The following is a 20,615-nucleotide window of genomic DNA, read 5'->3' as shown; positions in this document are numbered from 1 at the left end:
TCATTCTGAGCTTGCAATTCACCGAGGACGGAGGTTTCCGTCCAGTTAGCTAGGGGTTAGATTCTGGGTAGGCAGGGACAGGCTAGGATAGGAAGGAGAAGACAACCAACAGCTCTTATAAGAGCTAAATTCCAGGGAGAAGCTTGTCAGTGTAACGTGGCACTGACGGGCTCAATCGCCGCAACCCAGCTTTCCCAGGATCCTGAATGGAATACACTGTCAGTGTATTCCCGTATACCCGATATATACCCCCGATACCCGTTCCAACGGTGTGCCCCCCCACCTTCACCCCAGAAATACCCTGCAAGTCCCCTAGCAATAGAATTGGGGCTATATACACCCACTATTTTTGCTACTGCCATATAGTGCCATTGTCTCACTGGGAATTCAAAGAATATATTGGGCTTACATATAACTTCAATTCCAGGGAGAAGCTTGTCAGTGTAACGTGGCACTGACGGGCTCAATCGCCGCAACCCAGCTTTCCCAGGATCCTGAATGGAACACACTGACAGTGTATTCCCGTATACCCCATATATACACCCCAAATCCCCGTTCCAACGGTGTGCCCCCCCACCTTCACCTCAGAAATACCCTGCAAGTCCCCTAGCAATAGAATTGGGGCTATATACACCCACAATTTTTGCTACTGGTATACAGTGCCATTGTCTCACTGGGAATTCAAAGAATATATGGGGGTTATGTGCACCCACAATTTTTAATACTGCTATACAGTGCCATTGTCTGACTGGGAATTCAAAGAATATATGGGGGTTATGTGCACCCACAATTTTTAATACTGGTATATAGTGCCATTGTCTGACTGGGAATTCAAAGAATATATGGGGGTTACGTGCACCCACAATTTTTAATACTGCTATACAGTGCCATTGTCTGACTGGGAATTCAAAGAATATATGGGGGTTATGTGCACCCACAATTTTTACTACTGGTATACAGTGCCATTGTCTGACTGGGAATTCAAAGAATATATTGGGGTGACGTGCACCCACAATTTTTGCTACTGCTATACAGTTCCATTGTCTCACTGGGAATTCAAAGAATATATGGGGGTTATGTGCACCCACAATTTTTAATACTGGTATACAGTGCCATTGTCTGACTGGGAATTCAAAGAATATATGGGGGTTATGTGCACCCACAATTTTTACTACTGGTATACAGTGCCATTGTCTGACTGGGAATTCAAAGAATATATGGGGGTTATGTGCACCCACAATTTTTAATACTGGTATACAGTGCCATTGTCTGACTGGGAATTCAAAGAATATATGGGGGTTACGTGCACCCACAATTTTTAATACTGCTATACAGTGCCATTGTCTGACTGGGAATTCAAAGAATATATGGGGGTTACGTGCACCCACAATTTTTAATACTGGTATACAGTGCCATTGTCTGACTGGGAATTCAAAGAATATATGGGGGTTATGTGCACCCACAATTTTTAATACTGGTATACAGTGCCATTGTCTGACTGGGAATTCAAAGAATATATGGGGGTTATGTGCACCCACAATTTTTACTACTGGTATACAGTGCCATTGTCTAACTGGGAATTCAAAGAATATATTGGGGTGACGTGCACCCACAATTTTTGCTACTGCTATACAGTTCCATTGTCTGACTGGGAATTCAAAGAATATATGGGGGTTATGTGCACCCACAATTTTTACTACTGGTATACAGTGCCATTGTCTGACTGGGAATTCAAAGAATATATGGGGGTTATGTGCACCCACAATTTTTAATACTGGTATACAGTGCCATTGTCTGACTGGGAATTCAAAGAATATATGGGGGTTACGTGCACCCACAATTTTTAATACTGCTATACAGTGCCATTGTCTGACTGGGAATTCAAAGAATATATGGGGGTTACGTGCACCCACAATTTTTAATACTGGTATACAGTGCCATTGTCTGACTGGGAATTCAAAGAATATATGGGGGTTATGTGCACCCACAATTTTTAATACTGGTATACAGTGCCATTGTCTGACTGGGAATTCAAAGAATATATGGGGGTTATGTGCACCCACAATTTTTAATACTGGTATACAGTGCCATTGTCTGACTGGGAATTCAAAGAATATATGGGGGTTACGTGCACCCACAATTTTTAATACTGCTATACAGTGCCATTGTCTGACTGGGAATTCAAAGAATATATGGGGGTTATGTGCACCCACAATTTTTACTACTGGTATACAGTGCCATTGTCTGACTGGGAATTCAAAGAATATATTGGGGTGACGTGCACCCACAATTTTTGCTACTGCTATACAGTTCCATTGTCTCACTGGGAATTCAAAGAATATATGGGGGTTATGTGCACCCACAATTTTTAATACTGGTATACAGTGCCATTGTCTGACTGGGAATTCAAAGAATATATGGGGGTTATGTGCACCCACAATTTTTACTACTGGTATACAGTGCCATTGTCTGACTGGGAATTCAAAGAATATATGGGGGTTATGTGCACCCACAATTTTTAATACTGGTATACAGTGCCATTGTCTGACTGGGAATTCAAAGAATATATGGGGGTTACGTGCACCCACAATTTTTAATACTGCTATACAGTGCCATTGTCTGACTGGGAATTCAAAGAATATATGGGGGTTACGTGCACCCACAATTTTTAATACTGGTATACAGTGCCATTGTCTGACTGGGAATTCAAAGAATATATGGGGGTTATGTGCACCCACAATTTTTAATACTGGTATACAGTGCCATTGTCTGACTGGGAATTCAAAGAATATATGGGGGTTATGTGCACCCACAATTTTTACTACTGGTATACAGTGCCATTGTCTAACTGGGAATTCAAAGAATATATTGGGGTGACGTGCACCCACAATTTTTGCTACTGCTATACAGTTCCATTGTCTGACTGGGAATTCAAAGAATATATGGGGGTTATGTGCACCCACAATTTTTACTACTGGTATACAGTGCCATTGTCTGACTGGGAATTCAAAGAATATATGGGGGTTATGTGCACCCACAATTTTTAATACTGGTATACAGTGCCATTGTCTGACTGGGAATTCAAAGAATATATGGGGGTTACGTGCACCCACAATTTTTAATACTGCTATACAGTGCCATTGTCTGACTGGGAATTCAAAGAATATATGGGGGTTACGTGCACCCACAATTTTTAATACTGGTATACAGTGCCATTGTCTGACTGGGAATTCAAAGAATATATGGGGGTTATGTGCACCCACAATTTTTAATACTGGTATACAGTGCCATTGTCTGACTGGGAATTCAAAGAATATATGGGGGTTATGTGCACCCACAATTTTTAATACTGGTATACAGTGCCATTGTCTGACTGGGAATTCAAAGAATATATGGGGGTTATGTGCACCCACAATTTTTAATACTGGTATACAGTGCCATTGTCTGACTGGGAATTCAAAGAATATATGGGGGTTATGTGCACCCACAATTTTTACTACTGGTATACAGTGCCATTGTCTAACTGGGAATTCAAAGAATATATTGGGGTGACGTGCACCCACAATTTTTGCTACTGCTATACAGTTCCATTGTCTGACTGGGAATTCAAAGAATATATGGGGGTTATGTGCACCCACAATTTTTACTACTGGTATACAGTGCCATTGTCTGACTGGGAATTCAAAGAATATATGGGGGTTATGTGCACCCACAATTTTTAATACTGGTATACAGTGCCATTGTCTGACTGGGAATTCAAAGAATATATGGGGGTTACGTGCACCCACAATTTTTAATACTGCTATACAGTGCCATTGTCTGACTGGGAATTCAAAGAATATATGGGGGTTACGTGCACCCACAATTTTTAATACTGGTATACAGTGCCATTGTCTGACTGGGAATTCAAAGAATATATGGGGGTTATGTGCACCCACAATTTTTAATACTGGTATACAGTGCCATTGTCTGACTGGGAATTCAAAGAATATATGGGGGTTATGTGCACCCACAATTTTTAATACTGGTATACAGTACCATTGTCTGACTGGGAATTCAAAGAATATATGGGGGTTATGTGCACCCACAATTTTTACTACTGGTATACAGTGCCATTGTCTAACTGGGAATTCAAAGAATATATTGGGGTGACGTGCACCCACAATTTTTGCTACTGCTATACAGTTCCATTGTCTGACTGGGAATTCAAAGAATATATGGGGGTTATGTGCACCCACAATTTTTACTACTGGTATACAGTGCCATTGTCTGACTGGGAATTCAAAGAATATATGGGGGTTATGTGCACCCACAATTTTTAATACTGGTATACAGTGCCATTGTCTGACTGGGAATTCAAAGAATATATGGGGGTTACGTGCACCCACAATTTTTAATACTGCTATACAGTGCCATTGTCTGACTGGGAATTCAAAGAATATATGGGGGTTACGTGCACCCACAATTTTTAATACTGGTATACAGTGCCATTGTCTGACTGGGAATTCAAAGAATATATGGGGGTTATGTGCACCCACAATTTTTAATACTGGTATACAGTGCCATTGTCTGACTGGGAATTCAAAGAATATATGGGGGTTATGTGCACCCACAATTTTTAATACTGGTATACAGTGCCATTGTCTGACTGGGAATTCAAAGAATATATGGGGGTTATGTGCACCCACAATTTTTACTACTGGTATACAGTGCCATTGTCTAACTGGGAATTCAAAGAATATATTGGGGTGACGTGCACCCACAATTTTTGCTACTGCTATACAGTTCCATTGTCTGACTGGGAATTCAAAGAATATATGGGGGTTATGTGCACCCACAATTTTTACTACTGGTATACAGTGCCATTGTCTGACTGGGAATTCAAAGAATATATGGGGGTTATGTGCACCCACAATTTTTAATACTGGTATACAGTGCCATTGTCTGACTGGGAATTCAAAGAATATATGGGGGTTACGTGCACCCACAATTTTTAATACTGCTATACAGTGCCATTGTCTGACTGGGAATTCAAAGAATATATGGGGGTTACGTGCACCCACAATTTTTAATACTGGTATACAGTGCCATTGTCTGACTGGGAATTCAAAGAATATATGGGGGTTATGTGCACCCACAATTTTTAATACTGGTATACAGTGCCATTGTCTGACTGGGAATTCAAAGAATATATGGGGGTTATGTGCACCCACAATTTTTAATACTGGTATATAGTGCCATTGTCTGACTGGGAATTCAAAGAATATATGGGGGTTACGTGCACCCACAATTTTTAATACTGCTATACAGTGCCATTGTCTGAGTGGGAATTCAAAGAATATATGGGGGTTATGTGCACCCACAATTTTTAATACTGGTATATAGTGCCATTGTCTGACTGGGAATTCAAAGAATATATGGGGGTTATGTGCACCCACAATTTTTAATACTGGTATACAGTGCCATTGTCTCACTGGGAATTCCACAAATAATTTGGGGATTCATTCACCCTACATCTCAGGCTCTTGCCATATTCACCCAGGTTGTCAGTGCTGCACCAGCTCGTTCCCAGACAGCTCGGCCCGAAAAACGCGTTACCTATATAGAGGATTTGGACAATGAAGACAACATGTTCTAAATCTAATGTCTGCACCTTCTCCAGAATTAAAATAAAGGCAGCGTTTAACTTTCAAATAGCACTGCACAAAGGAAGAGCTTATCAGCTTGTCTCATGACATGCTACTGAAAAGTTTCATTTGTGTATCTTAATGTAAATATAGTTGTATAAGCTTTTTGGGTTTTAGGCACTGCCAAGTTATTTATTACCACCCACTCCCTTATAATGATGATGACGCCAAAGTCACTGTGGGTGTTCAGAGCTCACAGCTTTGGGTGACATTTGTCTTGCTCTCTGTCGGTACCAGCTGTCTTTTTGGATACCGTAAAGTTATGTTGACTTTATTAACAGCTATAGAAGCTTTAGCCAGGTTGTGACGGTGTGTAACCCTAACAACACTAAGTGGGATACACATTAATAGTCAGTCTATGTACGCTAAACGTATCACTGAAGTAATTTTTTTTCCCTCTCCCCTAATATAAGAAAGGAACAGACATTAGACCTAGACCGGGGTTCGAGGCTTGAAAAAATCCAGTATTATTTGTTCTTCATGATGTGAAATATGTGTTGAAAAGCAACCCAAGATGAAGTCAGCCATGTGTGCCAGTGTGTTACTTGGCATGCCTTTGCTGGCCCCAACTGTAAGGGTCACTCTCCATTTCCTCCATTTTCCACTCCCCTTCACACCATTTGTGGTGAAGCAATGGGATGCACTGAAGTGCACCCTCTAGCCTCGTGTGGGATAGGGACATCAGATGCCACTCCAACCCCCTCGTCTTCCTCCGCCAGCCAACGGTGCGAAGATGAGAGGAGTGTGCTCTGAATGTTTTCTGCCTAGCAGAGGCTAGTTCTCACTTACGAAAATGGCCCCACTTTGACCTGTATATCAGGCACAATGGTGTAGGTTTCAAAGAAACATGGCACCAACAAGTTGGAAAACGTGGGCCATGCGTGGACCGTGTTTGAGTCTGGCAAGCTCCAGATCTGCTACCAGGTTCCAGCCATTATCACAGGCGCAAAAATGCCAGGCCCCAGGTGTAGCAGGGAAAAAAAAATGCCATCTCAGCCAGGATGGCATCCCTGACCTCGGAGGCACTGTGCTGTCTGTCCCCCAAGCTGATCAGTTTCAGCACGGCCTACTGACATCTCCCCATGCCAGTGTTACAGTGTTTTCCGCTAGTAGCTGGGGTGGAGGTTGCAGCTTCGTAGGGTTTCAGTCTACTCCTGCCATGAATTTTGGCCTGGGAGAGGAGATAGGCCACCCCAGTTTGCACCCGGGGAACAGACTCCACCACATTCACCCTGCCTGTCATTAAAGATAAGCACTGCAGCATCCCTGACCACAGGCGCTTGTCCATGTGTCGGTGGTCAAGTGGACCTTGCAGCAAAGCGCAGAGCTCTGGGCCCGACTGATGTTATGGGACACATGCAGGCGCAAGGCAGAGACAGCACACCAAGAGAAGTAGTAACGGCTAGGCCCAGCATAGGGAGGTGCCCCAGCTGCCATCTGCTGACGGAAGGCCTGGGTCTCCAGAAGCATAAACAAACACCAACATCTCCAGGGCCAGCAGTTTATCGATGAGGCTGTTACAGGCTTGGGCATGGGGGTGGGTTGTATTGTACTTCTGCCTGCAATGAAAAGCTTGGGAAATGTGGAGTGGCTGGGAAGAGGCGCATGATGGTGCAGGCCAAAAGGGCGCATGAGGGTGAACTCCCCAATGTGTCAGAGATAGGTGTGTAGGTGTCCTTGCATCATATACTTGCACCATATTTGGCTTTGGAAGTTAATTTTGTGCCAAAAAGTGGTTAAGACAGCGATCCCTCAGCTACTCCCGTTACACTGTCTATTGAAGTTACCATCTGTGGAAGTGGACCACCATTTCTAAGATCCCAAAGGAAGCAGGCAAGAGATGTGCAGTTCAGAAAAAAAGATGAGAAAATAAGTTTAGGCTGTAGAGCACAGAGGGATCGGAGAGGACAGAGCTGGTGTCGGCCAGGTATTCCCACAACATGCGCCTATACTTGTCCCTCCTGGTGACACTAGGCCCCTGAGTGGCAGTAATTTGTCCAGGGGGGCCATTAACGTGTTCCAGACCTAGGAATAAGTCTTCCAACAGGGTAGAGTTTTGCATGCCTTTGCTTCTACCCACTGTTTTTGCTGCTTAGCTTCCCTCCACATCTACTCTGCTTTCACCCCTAAACATCACCCCAGTTTATGCCTTTGCTTCTACCCAGGTTTTTTGTTGATTTAGCTTCCCTCTACATCTACACTGCTTTAGCCCCTAGACATCACCCCTGTCCATGTGGGGTCGGTGGCCTCGTCATCCACCAACTCCTCTTCCAATTGCGCACTGCCCCCTTACTGCAAACCGCACATGACCACAGCTTGCCTTGATGGCAACTGTGTCTCATGATCCCCACTTAGGTCCAGACAAGTCGGTGGCGGGTCCAAAACCCCAAAATTGGAAGGAAATGGCAGATGCTGCAGTATTTCTAACACCTGTTCCTGGTGCTCGGGCCTGGTCTGTGTTGTACCCTGCACCCTGCTTAACGCATCTGCCATATCCGAAGTTGTGCTGAGCGCATGCTAATGTTTCGTGTCCAGTGCAATGGATGGGATGGGATTTCACATAAGTCTGCCACCCATGGCCACTCATGGTTGAGCAACTGAGGGAGTTGACTTTGACGAACCCGAGGGTTTTGGAGTTGGAACTACATCAAAGGTCTGTGCTGCTCACACACTCTGCTCAACACATGATATGTTTAGTGCCAGCAGTGTGGAGACGTCGCACAACAGCCGTTGTTCCAGCAGGTACAGGCGTTGTAGGAGTGCATAGAGGCTAGCAGCGGCAACTATACACTTTAAAAACTATCCGCACAAGCGCCACACTTTCACCAGTAGCTCAGGAACATTGGGGTACCTTTTTCAAAAGATTAGCAGCAATGAGTTAAAAACGTGGCCCAGGCATGGAATATGTTGCAGGCTGCCAAGCTACAGAGCCAATCCCAGGTTACGGCCATTATCACACATGACAACATGCCTGGGCCCAGGTGCAGTGGCAAAAACCACATTGCCGTCTCATCGAGGATGGCATGACTCACTTTGTAGGCAGTGTGCTGTCTGGCCCCCAAGCTGATGAGCTTCAGCACGGCCCGCTGACGTCTCCCCACACCAGTGTTGCAGCGTTTCCAGCTCGTAGCTGGGGTCAATTTAACAGCGGAGGAGGGTGGTGTTTCAGCCCTCCTCCCAGGAATGTTGTGTGGGGAGACAAGTCAGGCCACCACATTTTGCGACCCGGTCCACGCCTCAACTACATTCAACCACTGTGCCCAAATTGAAAGGTAGCGTCCCTGTCCGCATGCACTTGTCCATTCGTAACTGGTCACATGGAACTTTAGGGCTAAGCGCTGAATTTAGGGACCGCCTCATGTTTGGGGGAAAGTGCTGGTGTGGACGGCACAGTGCGGTGGCGCAGTAGACACTCTGCCCAAAAAGGGCAGAGTGTCCCCCAGCCGGGATTCCAACATCTCCTGGGCCAGATTTCTTGAGATGAGGCCGTTGAAGCCTTGGGCATGTGGGTGGGTTGCGCTGTACTTTAGCATGAAATGAAAGGCTTGGGAGATGGGGAGTTGATGGGAAGAGGCGCATGATGGCGCGGGCAAAAGGAGAAATGGCAGGAAAAGGTGAGGATAAGGGTGAACTCCCCAAAGTGTCAGAGGCAGATGTGGAGGTGTCCTGGCTCCTGGTCTGGACTGCAGCGCCAGCCCTGTCAACAGTGGAAGAGGCAGTGGCCGCCAGGCCAAACGACGATTATCCTGCGCTTGCTCTCACCCACTGAGCCCAGGGCTTGCCTTCCAAATGATGGCACCCGCAAGAGGTGGTGAGATTCCTCTCCGCAGATCTCCAAACCATCTTGGACTTGCAAATTGCACTAAATTTGTCATGTAACTGACATGTATATGATGAGTCTATCCATTGTCTGTTCATTTTGGTGAAAGTCAGCCTGTCAGCTGACAGACAGCTGTGCTTGTCAGTGATGATGTCACCGGCTGCTTGTACCCCCAGTTTTTGCTGCTTAGCTTGCCTCCACATCCACACTGCTTTTGCCCCTACACATCACCCCTATCCATGCCTGTGCCTCTAGCCATAAGTCTGCCACCCATGGAAACTCATGGTGCAGAAAGTGAGGGAGCTGACTCTGAGGAACCCTTGGGTTTTGTAGCTGGTACTCCATCAAAGGTCTCTGCTGCTCACACACCCTGCTGAACATACGGTATCTAGGGTTAGAGCGTGTGGTGACCTCGCACAACAGTAGGTGCTTCAGGCAGATGTAGGCCTTGCTGGAGTGTATTGCGGCTAGCTCCAGGTACTGTAGACTTGGGAAAGTGGGTGTCCAAGTGCCGCACTTTCACCCTTAGCTCAGCTAATTTGGGGTATGTTTTTAAAGATCATTGCACCACTACATTGAACATGTGGGCCAGGCATGGAACGTGTTGGAGGCTGGCAAGCTCCAGAGCCCTCCAACAAGCTAAAAAACCTGGCCCCAGGGGCAGCGGGGATAAACAAATTGCCATCTCATCCAGGATGGCATCCCTGACCTCAGAGGCAGTGTGCTGTCCGTCTCCCAAGCTGATGAGCTTCAGCCCAGCCTGCTGACGTCTCCCCACACCAGTGTTGCAGCGTTTTCAGCTCGTAGCTGGGGTAAATCTAACAGCGGAGGAGGAGGAGGGTGGTGTTTCAGCCCTCCTCCCAGGAATGTTTTGTGGGGAAACAAGTCAGGAAAATTCTTGAAACGGGAGAGTTTTGCATCTTTGCCCTTGCTGCCTATGGACATCCCTTTGCCTCTAGCCACCATTTTCCCTGCTTTGCTTGCCTCCAAATCCACACTGCTTTTGCCCCTAGACATCACCCCAGTCCATGCCTTAGCTTGTACCCCCAGTTTTTCCTGCTTAGCTTGCCTCCACATCCACACTGCTTTTGCCCCTAGACATCACCCCAGTCCATGCCTTAGCTTGTATCCCCAGTTTTTCCTGCTTAGCTTGCCTCCACATCCACACTGCTTTTGCCCCTAGACATCACCCCAGTCCATGCCTTAGCTTGTACCCCCAGTTTTTCCTGCTTAGCTTGCCTCCACATCCACACTGCTTTTGCCCCTAGACATCATCCCTATCCATGCCTCTTCCCCTAGCCATAACTCTGCCACCCCTGGAAACTCATGGTGCAGAAACTTTGGTTGCTGACTTTGAGGAACCCTTGGGTTTTGTAGATGGAACTCCATCAAAGGTCTGTGCAGCTCACACACCCTGCTCAAGATATGGTATTGTAGGGTTTCAGCGTGTGTGAATGACGGACAACAGCCTGTGTTTGGACAGATGTAGGCCTTGCTAGAGTGTTTTTAGGCTAGCAGCGACTCCTGTGCACTTGCAAAAGTGGGCGCACAAGCGCCGCATTTTCAACAGTAGCTTCGGTACATTTGGGTATGTTTTTAAAAAACTTTGCACCACTAGGTTAGACGTGGGCCAAACATGGAACGTGTTGGAGGCTGGCAAGCTCCAGAGCCGCTACCAGGTTCCAGCCATTATCACAGGCGTAAAAATGCCAGGCCCCAGGTGTAGCAGGGAAAAAAAAATGCCATCTCAGCCAGGATGGCATCCCTGACCTCGGAGGCACTGTGCTGTCTGTCCCCCAAGCTGATGAGCTTCAGCACCGCCTGCTGACGTCTCCCCACACCAGTGTTTTAGCGTTTGCCGCTAGTAGCTGTGGTGGAGGTTGCAGCGTCGTAGGGTTTCAGTCTACTCCTGCCATGAATTTTGGCCTGGGAGAGGAGATAGGCCACCCCAGTTTGCACCCGGGGAACAGACTCCACCACATTCACCCTGCCTGTCATTAAAGATAAGCACTGCAGCATCCCTGACCACAGGCGCTTGTCCAAGTGTCGGTGGTCAAGTGGACCTTGCAGCAAAGCGCGGAACTAAGGGCCCACCTGATGTTGAGTGACACGTGCTGGTGCAAGGCGGGGACGCCACACCGGGAGAAGTTGAGACGGCTAGGGACGGCATAGTGAGGTGCCACAGTTGCCATCAGGTCCGGGAAGGCGGGAGTTTCAACAAGCCGGAACGCCAACCTCTCCTGGGCCAGCAGTTTAGCGATGTTGGCGTTCTAGGCTTGCGTGGGTGGGTGGTTAGCGGTGTATTTCTGCCGGCGCTCCAATGTATGAGAGATGGTGGGTTGTTGTAAAGAAGCGCCTGATGGTGCCTTTGATGGTGCAGGAGAAGGAGATAAGACAGAAACAGGGGAGGATGAGGGAGAAGTCAACAAAGTGGCGGAGGCAGATGAAGTGATGTCCTGGCTCGTCCTCTGGAGTGCATCGCCAGCACTGTGAGCAGAGGCAGTGGCATGAACGGCGGGCGACGTTTGTCCTGCCGTTGCTGCCTGCCACTGATTCCATTGCTTGGATTCCAAATGACGGTGCATTGAAGTGGTGGACAGGTTGCTCTTCTCAGGGCCCCTACTCGATTTCGAGAGGCAAATTGTGTAGACGACACTATATCTGTCCTCGGCGCATTCCTTGAAAAAACTCTACACCTTCAAGAAACGTGCCCTCGATGGGGGAGTTTTTCTGGGCTGGGTACAAAAGGGAACATCTTCGGACATTCCGGGTCTGGCCTGGCTTCGGCAAAGCAGCTGACCTCTGCCTCTGGACATGTCTCTGCCTCTAGCTACCCTTTTTGGTGCTGCACCTGCCTCAACATCCACACTACTTTCCCAGCTTGACATCTGCCTTGTCCAGGTGGGGTCGGTGTCCTCGTCGTCCACCACCTCCTCTTCCAACTCCTGTCTCGCCTCCTCCTCCTGCACAATGCGCATGTCAACTGGCTGCCCTGACAGCAACTGCGTCTCATCGTCGTCGATGAGGGTGGGTTGCTGGTCATCCGCCACCAAATCGACCGGAGATGGAATGGAGGAGACTCTAGTGTTTGAGCATCTGGACACAGATACTCGTCTGTTAGGTCCGTGGAATCGCGAAATGGAGGGGCAGGTTGCGGTACAGTCAAAGGAAGGGAGAACAGCTCTGGGGAGCAGGGACAGTTGGGGTTATTGTTCTGAGAAGATTGGGAATTTTGGGTGGAAGGAGGACAAGACTGTTGGGTAAGAGGAGGTAGAGGCTGACTGGCTGGTGGACAATGTGCTTTAAGCGTTATCCGACAGCCATTGCAAGACCTGTTCGTGGTTCTCGGGCCTACTAATCTTTGTACCATTCAGCCTAGTTAATGTGGAACTTTTGTGCAAAGCGCAGAACTTAGGGCCCGCCTGATGTTAAGGGACACACGCTGGTACAAGGCTCAACTCACCCTAAGTGCCAAAAACACTGCTGGTGCAAGGCTCTACTCATGCCAAGGGCCTCAATCTCTGCTGGTAGCTCAGCTTAAGGTCATGTAACTTTGTTTGGAAGGGCTCATGTTAAGGGCTAGAAAAGTGAATTTTGGAAGGTCTTACCACATCACACACACACACACACACACACACACACACACACACACTCAAAATGACAGTTAAGGGTGAGGGCTTTTGGAATTCCCATTGCCTATTCCATTTGTGGTTGTCATGGGGAACGTGATTTAAAGGGGTGGTTGTTACTGTTTGTTGAGCTTAAATTGGGGTTTGTGTCCATCCATTTGGGGAGTAAAGAAGGTTTCCAGGTATTTTCCCACTTTGATAGAGGTTTTTTTGAATGTGGAAAGTGTGTAGTTGTTAGGCAGTGATGTTGGGGTAATAGAGGGTCTTTGGTGTGTTAGATGCCCCCAGGCATGCTTCCCCTGCTGTCCCAGTGTCATTCCAGAGGTGTTGGCATCATTTCCTGGGGTGTCATAGTGGACTTGGTGACCCTCCAGACACGGATTTGGGTTTCCCCCTTAACGAGTATCTGTTCCCCATAGACTATAATGGGGTTCGAAACCCGTTCGAACACACGAACATTGAGCGGCTGTTCGAATCGAATTTCGAACCTCGAACATTTTAGTGTTCGCTCATCTCTAACTATGACCAATGACTGACTAAACGTTCATTTCTTAGGTGTTGAGTACAGTATGGACAGGCAACAGACCTGTTCATCGTCAGAATAAGGATGAATGGGGAATATTAAGGTATCGTTTCTTCAAAAACATGTTGACAATTATTTGCCTCCTTAAGGGTGCATTCACACTACTGATACGCTGCCTGATTCTGAACGTTAAAACACGTTCAGAATCAACGCGTATAAAGCAGTTCCCATTCATTTCAATGGGAGCCGGCATACGAGCGCTCCCCATTGAAATGAATGGGCTGCTTTTTTCACTACGAGCACTCCCATTGAAGTGAATGGGAAGTGCTTGCGTGTATGGCTCGGAATGAGCAGAGCGAGCCGTACATGCGAGCACTTCCCATTCACTTCAATGGGAGCGGTCGTAGTGAAAAAAGCAGCCCATTCATTTCAATGGGGAGCGCTCGTATGCCGGCTCCCATTGAAATGAATGGGAACTGCTTTATACGCGCTGATTCTGAACGTGTTTTAACGTTCAGAATCAGGCAGCGTATCAGTAGTGTGAATGCACCCTAAAGGCTGAAGCCCTATGTTGCGAAAAAGTAGTGTTTTACCTGCAAAGTGAATGGGATTCTGGCTTATCCCATCCTCTGCAACGGAAAAAAGTGCATTTCAAAAACACTTGCTATGTTTTTGAAAATCGCAGCATGTCAATTATACCTGCGGAAGTGCTGACATTTTCCATATATGTATAAGGGCAGAAAGTGAGAAGACAATGAAAAACGCTGCGGAAAAAATCTGCTTTGTGTTTCCAACGTTTTGTTTTTTTTTGCTGCATTTTACTACATGGGCCCTAAGCATAAAAATGCTTTTCCCATCTCAGGATTTCATTCAGCTGCCCTCCTGTTTCCTCTCCCCTCCACTTCCTGGTTTTCAGCTCAGTCCACAAATATACTTGAGCTTGTTGTAAACTGCACAGTCATCTCTAGATTTACAAGAAATCTTTCTAGTCCTTGTCAGGTCTCAGCAACTAAAGTCAATATGAAGATAGAAAAGAGAATATAAATGGTTAGGAAAAGAGACATCAGTGTCCCTCAAATATCACAGCTGTTGGGCAGCGGGATCATCAAAAATCAATGGATACTACCATACTAAAGAGATTTGTAAAGTCCATTTCATTTGGTCTACAGTATATTTTATACATAAATTTTATTAAACCAGATGCCGACCAACTTTTGGTTGTTGAACCGGGCCAGTGAATCCCCTGAGTGCTCTTACCAGGAATGAAGGTAAACATCAGACCCACAAAGAAGGAGCAGAATTCCCAAACTCAAGTGATCCCACAGCCTAAGCCCCCAACAGAAGCTAGGCTGAGCGCCACACCACTCGGCAAGGATTACAGGTGAGTACCACATCACCCGGCCAGCTTTTATCTCTATATATGTCTGGGAGGTCAGAATGTAACTCTGCAAGGACATACCAGTACCTGTATGACCTTCACTTAGTTAAGGAGCTGCATGAGGAGGAACAGGGAGATGGCTGTTACAACAGCCAGACATCCCAGAGAAAATGTCCCTGTCTTTGAAATCATTGTATACACAGCTCTCAATGTTTAAAAGAGAAACTTAAAGGCAAAAAATTAATAAAATTAGAAACTCTACAACCACAGCCACAACTATATGTCACTTACATAAAAATGTCTGTAGTAGAGATGGAAAACTATATTTAGTAGCATTAAAAACAGAGAGAAAAATGTGAAATATATACATCCTCGTTCCCTTCTTTCATTTTTTTCACATTTATTTGGATATTAAAAACAAAAACAAAATAACGCTGAAAAAAAAAAGCCACAAAATTTATCTGAATAAAAGCGGTTGCACACGACCATATACCCACATGTGCAAAAAACTTGAAACGGTGTCATTCATGAAGGACAATGGCCCGCTTATGAATTGGTTAACCGTGTAATCAATTTTACTTTTTGATATTTGACAAATAAAATAACATACTTTAGTTTTCTAACAACATAACAGGAACCAGTTTCCATATAATAATTTTAGATATTTTCACTTCACATATACTGTATTTATTCAGACAGATATTATGTCTGCTGCCGTCAAAGATTCCAGGGAAAAAAATATTATAAAAAAAACTTATGAATATTTTTCAACAGTAAATAAATGGTGTGATGCATTTCACAGAAATAATTCCTTCCTAGCACCAAAGGCTATGAGTAATACTTGTGTCTGGGTTCCCGAGAAAACACAAGTGCCATATATATGGCAGACAGCCAAAGTCGGCTCTGGGTCACATCCGATAATTCACCTTATGACCAGAGGTTTGTACTTTAGTCAGGTGAAAGAATAATAACACTTTCACTTATAACACCAGTTTGTGGGAAGTGAAAATGGTGTGGATGTGTGTCAAAGGATTTTCACATGGCCCCATAGTTTATTAATAAAGTAAGTAACAACAGCTCCAATACTAGTTTTACTCTGAAAATAAAAAAAATAATTTTGGAAAATATGACTGAAGTTTGTTCTGTACATGAGGAAAAAGAAATCCACATAATCGAGCACTAAAGTCTTGAAATTCTTTAGTGGCAATGATGAGTCAGAGTACTGACCCAGTCTGGCATGGAATCCAAATGACAAAATTTTTATGTGAGGCTTAGCATGACTTAGGCCAGCTGTTTACAGAATAGCAGACTCTTATATGAGCTTAGAGAATATTATCTGGCCACTTCAGAAATATCCCTCTATATTTTTTCTTTTATACTTCGCAACAAGCTCCACTTTCATTGTTTCTATACATTTTGAACCTCTGAATTTCCGGACAACTTTCACACACTTGACATGTACAAATAAAGCCTAAATTGCAAAATAAAAGAATCATGCCAACTCCTCACCCCCATATTTTATCAAAATGGCACATTTTCTGCAACATTATTAGAATACCAATCAAAACTTTATTACATGCAGGCACCTTCGTGCAATTTTGTATTAAAATGCAGTTAAAAACCTACATTATTAGACTGTGTGTATTCCAAGTAGAAAGTTATATGCATCACACCTACTTTAAAAAATAAATAAATAAAGCTTATTAAGGGAGTCTACCACCTCCCCCAAGCATATTCAACTGCCACCACCGTGTTATAGAGCACATTACAACCAGCAGATGCTCGTAAACGTCTGCTTGATAGAGTCAAGACATGGCCTAATGAAGCACAGAAAAGAGATTAGACAAACAGGTACTCATCATCTTATTCTTTTTCTGAAAAAAGACCCCCATATGGAACAATCAGAGCGCAATCAGGAAGGAAGATGGATACCATGGATAAAAGTTATTGTTGGCACTCCCCCTGCTGGTGACAGCTACAGCTAGAAGTTTCTGTGCCTTTGTCCTCCTATCCATGTAGCTTCCTCTATGTCCTGTATCTTGATTTGTATACCACTTAGAACTCTTATTCTATTGTCATATTAAAGCTGACATTCTAGTTGTGATACTATTAGAGATGTGGCCAGTTAAAGACACGAATGTCATGAATGAGAGCTATATAAGCAGTTCCCACACCTGGCAGTGTCTTCAAATGGCTATATCTCTGGTTGTATCACAGATACTCCTGAGTGGCTGCCACATTTAAATACCTTCATACACTGTAGAAGTGCAGAAAAGGGTTAACGAAAATTGCTTGTTTCTACAATAGATTTCTATGGAAAGGGGAGGAAGAAACAGTTCCTCACAGTAGAGACACGTCTGCACAGTTGGGCTATCAGGTGTTACTATCCAGCCTTCTCCTGACAAAAATGACTTGTTTAATTATGTAGGCAGCCTCCTATTTCTGTCCTCTCCAAAGACTTAATCGCAAACTAATATTCTTATGTATGGAGTATGGACGAAAATCACTCACAAAAGACAGCGGCAGATTTCTTTAGTATAAGATATTGCAGTTTGTAAAATAAATAAAATTTAACAAAGTTTGGCACATAGTTTATAAATTGGCTTCAGCATTTATTTATCCTACTATCCACAACTCTCGTCAACTTAGGGTATGCTTCTGTCACAGAGTCCCTAAAAACTGCAGTAAAATGACAGATATCATAATGGATAAACGGCAGACCTCATTATACGTCCCTTAAGATGTGTTCATGTCCATCCCTTAATGGACCCGTTCAACTGGGGATTTCCACTTTGAAAACAATGAAATTCCAGAATAAATGGATCCATTAAATTATGGACACCAATGGATCCTGAGGAACACAATGTGAACTAACTGGCAACCAACAGGTTAAAGTGTTGCTTGGCATACTGTGAATTACCTTGCCCATCAGGAACCACCCGATTTGCTAGTCCAAATGTATAGGCTTCTTGGGCGCTCACTGGCCTTCCCGTAAGAATGAGATCGAGAGCTCTGGAAAGCCCAATTAACTGTGGTAATCGTACGGTACCACCATCAATGAGAGGAACACCTGCAGAGGAAAGCACATGAAAAAAAGTAAAACAAATAGAGACTAATTCATGACTTATCATACGTTATTCACAGATGCAGAACACAGTGTATCAACACTTCTAGAATTGTACTGTACTTAATCTTATTTTAATTTATAATGTGCAAAGGATATTGTGCATAAGAGTAGAGATGAGCGAACAGTGTTCTATCAAACACATGTTCGATCGGATATCAGGGTGTTCGCCATGTTCGAATCGAATCAAACACCGCGTGGTAAAGTGCGCCAAAATTCGATTCCCCTCCCACCTTCCCTGGCGCCTTTTTTGCACAAATAACAGCGCAGGGGAGGTGGGACAGGAACTACGACACCGGGGGCATTGAAAAAAATTGGAAAAAGTCATTGGCTGCCGAAATCAGGTGACCTCCATTTTAGACGAATAGTGGATTTCAAATCTGGGTCATATGAGAATGTGAACTTTGTGACTATGAGACAGGGATAGCTGTACAGGCAGGGATAGCTAGGGATAACCTTTATTTAGGGTTATTAAAAATAACTTTTTGGGGCTCTATCGGGTGTGTAATTGTGATTTTTGTGAGATAAACTTTTTCCCATAGGGATGCATTGGCCAGCGCTGATTGGCCGAATTCCGTACTTTGGCCAATCAGCGCTGGCTCTGCTGGAGGAGGCGGAGTCTAAGATCGCTCCACACCAGTCTCCATTCTGGTCCGACCTTAGACTCCGCCTCCTCCAGCAGAGCCAGCACTGATTGGCCGAATTCCGTACTCTGGCCAATCAGTGCTGGCCAATGCATTCTATTGGCGTGATGAAGCAGTGCTGAATGTGTGTGTTTAGCTCAACTACACCGGTGGACTAGTTGAGCTAAACACACACATTCAGCACTGCTTCATCACACCAATAGAATGCATTGGCCAGTGCTGATTGAAGCAGAGCTGAATCTGTGTGCTTAGTTCAACTACTCCACCGGCGTAGTTGAGCTAAACACACACATTCAGCACTGCTTCATCACGCCAATAGAATGCATTGGCCAGTGCTGATTGAAGCAGAGCTGAATCTGTGTGCTTAGTTCAACTACTCCACTGGCGTAGTTGAGCTAAACACACACATTCAGCACTGCTTCATCACGCCAATAGAATGCACTGGCCAGCGCTGATTGGCCAGAGTACTGAATTCGGCCAATCAGCGCTGGCTCTGCTGGAGGAGGCGGAGTCTAAGATTGCTCCACACCAGTCTCCATTCTGGTCCGACCTTAGACTCCGCCTCCTCCAGCCGAGCCAGCGCTGATTGGCCGAATTCCGTACTCTGGCCAATCAGCACTGGCTAATGCATTGTATTGGCGTGATGAAGCAGTGCTGAATGTGTGTGTTTAGCTCAACTACACTGGTGGAGTAGTTGAGCTAAGCACACAGATTCAGCTCTGCTTCAATCAGCGCTGGCCAATGCATTCTATTAGCTTGATGAAGCAGAGTGTGCACAAGGGTTCAAGCGCACCCTCGGCTCTGATGTAGCAGAGCCGAGGCTGCACAAGGGTTCAAGCGCACCCTCGGCTCTGATGTAGCAGACACACACATTCAGCTCTACTTCATCGGGCTAATAGAATGCATTGGCCAGCGCTGATTGGCCAGAGTACGGAACTCGACCAATCAGCGCTGGCTCTGCTGGAGGAGGCGGAGTCTAAGATCGCTCCACTCCAGATTGCTACATCTGCTACATCAGATTGCTACATCTGATGTAGCAGTGCCGAGTGTGCATCAGATGTGTAGTTGAGCAAAACTGACTCAGCACTGCTAAGTCTCTGCATTCGCATAGGAATGCATTGGCCAGCCTTCGGCCAATCAGCGCTGGCTCTGCCGGAGGAGGCGGAGTCTAAGGTCGGACCTGAATGGAGACTGGTGTGGAGCGATCTTAGACTCCGCCTCCTCCAGCAGAGCCAGCGCTGATTGGTCGAGTTCCGTACTCTGGCCAATCAGCACTGGCCAATGCATTTCTATGGGGAAAAGTTAGCTTGCGAAAATCGCAAGCTGACAGGGATTTCCATGAAATAAAGTGACTTTTATGCCCCCAGACATGCTTCCCCTGCTGTCCCAGTGTCATTCCAGGGTGTTGGTATCATTTCCTGGGGTGTCATAGTGGACTTGGTGACCCTCCAGACACGGATTTGGGTTTCCCCCTTAACGAGTATATGTTCCCCATAGACTATAATGGGGTTCGAAACCCATTCGAACACTCGAACAGTGAGCGGCTGTTCGAATCGAATTTCGAACCTCGAACATTTTAGTGTTCGCTCATCTCTACATAAGAGTACAACTGCATTTATCAGAAGTCTGTCCTCTCAATCATCAGAACAGAAAGCCCCAATGCCCCTAGTCACAAGGCCACACATGAATCCAGTCACTCTATTCAGTTTATGGCACTAACAGAAAGAGCTGAGAGTTTGGCTGTCTTTGTCACTAGCAGTGCCACAGAAGGTGAATGGAGCAGCAGAGTCAGCCATTGCTCCATTTAATC

The 20,615-nt window shown here is 45.4% G+C and overlaps 1 protein-coding gene across 2 annotated transcripts in view; it reads right to left on the bottom strand.

The window, feature by feature from the left end:
• LOC142200444 (enoyl-CoA hydratase EchA19-like) overlaps window positions 1-20,615 on the bottom strand; it is a 75,876-nt gene that overhangs the window by 8,208 nt on the left and 47,053 nt on the right. For both annotated transcript variants that reach the window (XM_075270804.1, XM_075270805.1), the window contains one exon: window positions 17,958-18,107. In XM_075270804.1, coding sequence (XP_075126905.1) covers window positions 17,958-18,107 — 150 coding nt within the window. The remainder of the gene's footprint in view (window positions 1-17,957; window positions 18,108-20,615) is intronic.

This window comes from Leptodactylus fuscus, chromosome 4 (assembly GCF_031893055.1).
Source record: "Leptodactylus fuscus isolate aLepFus1 chromosome 4, aLepFus1.hap2, whole genome shotgun sequence".
Classification (NCBI taxonomy): Eukaryota; Metazoa; Chordata; class Amphibia; order Anura; family Leptodactylidae; genus Leptodactylus; species Leptodactylus fuscus.
This window is presented reverse-complemented; position numbering and strand designations above follow the sequence as displayed.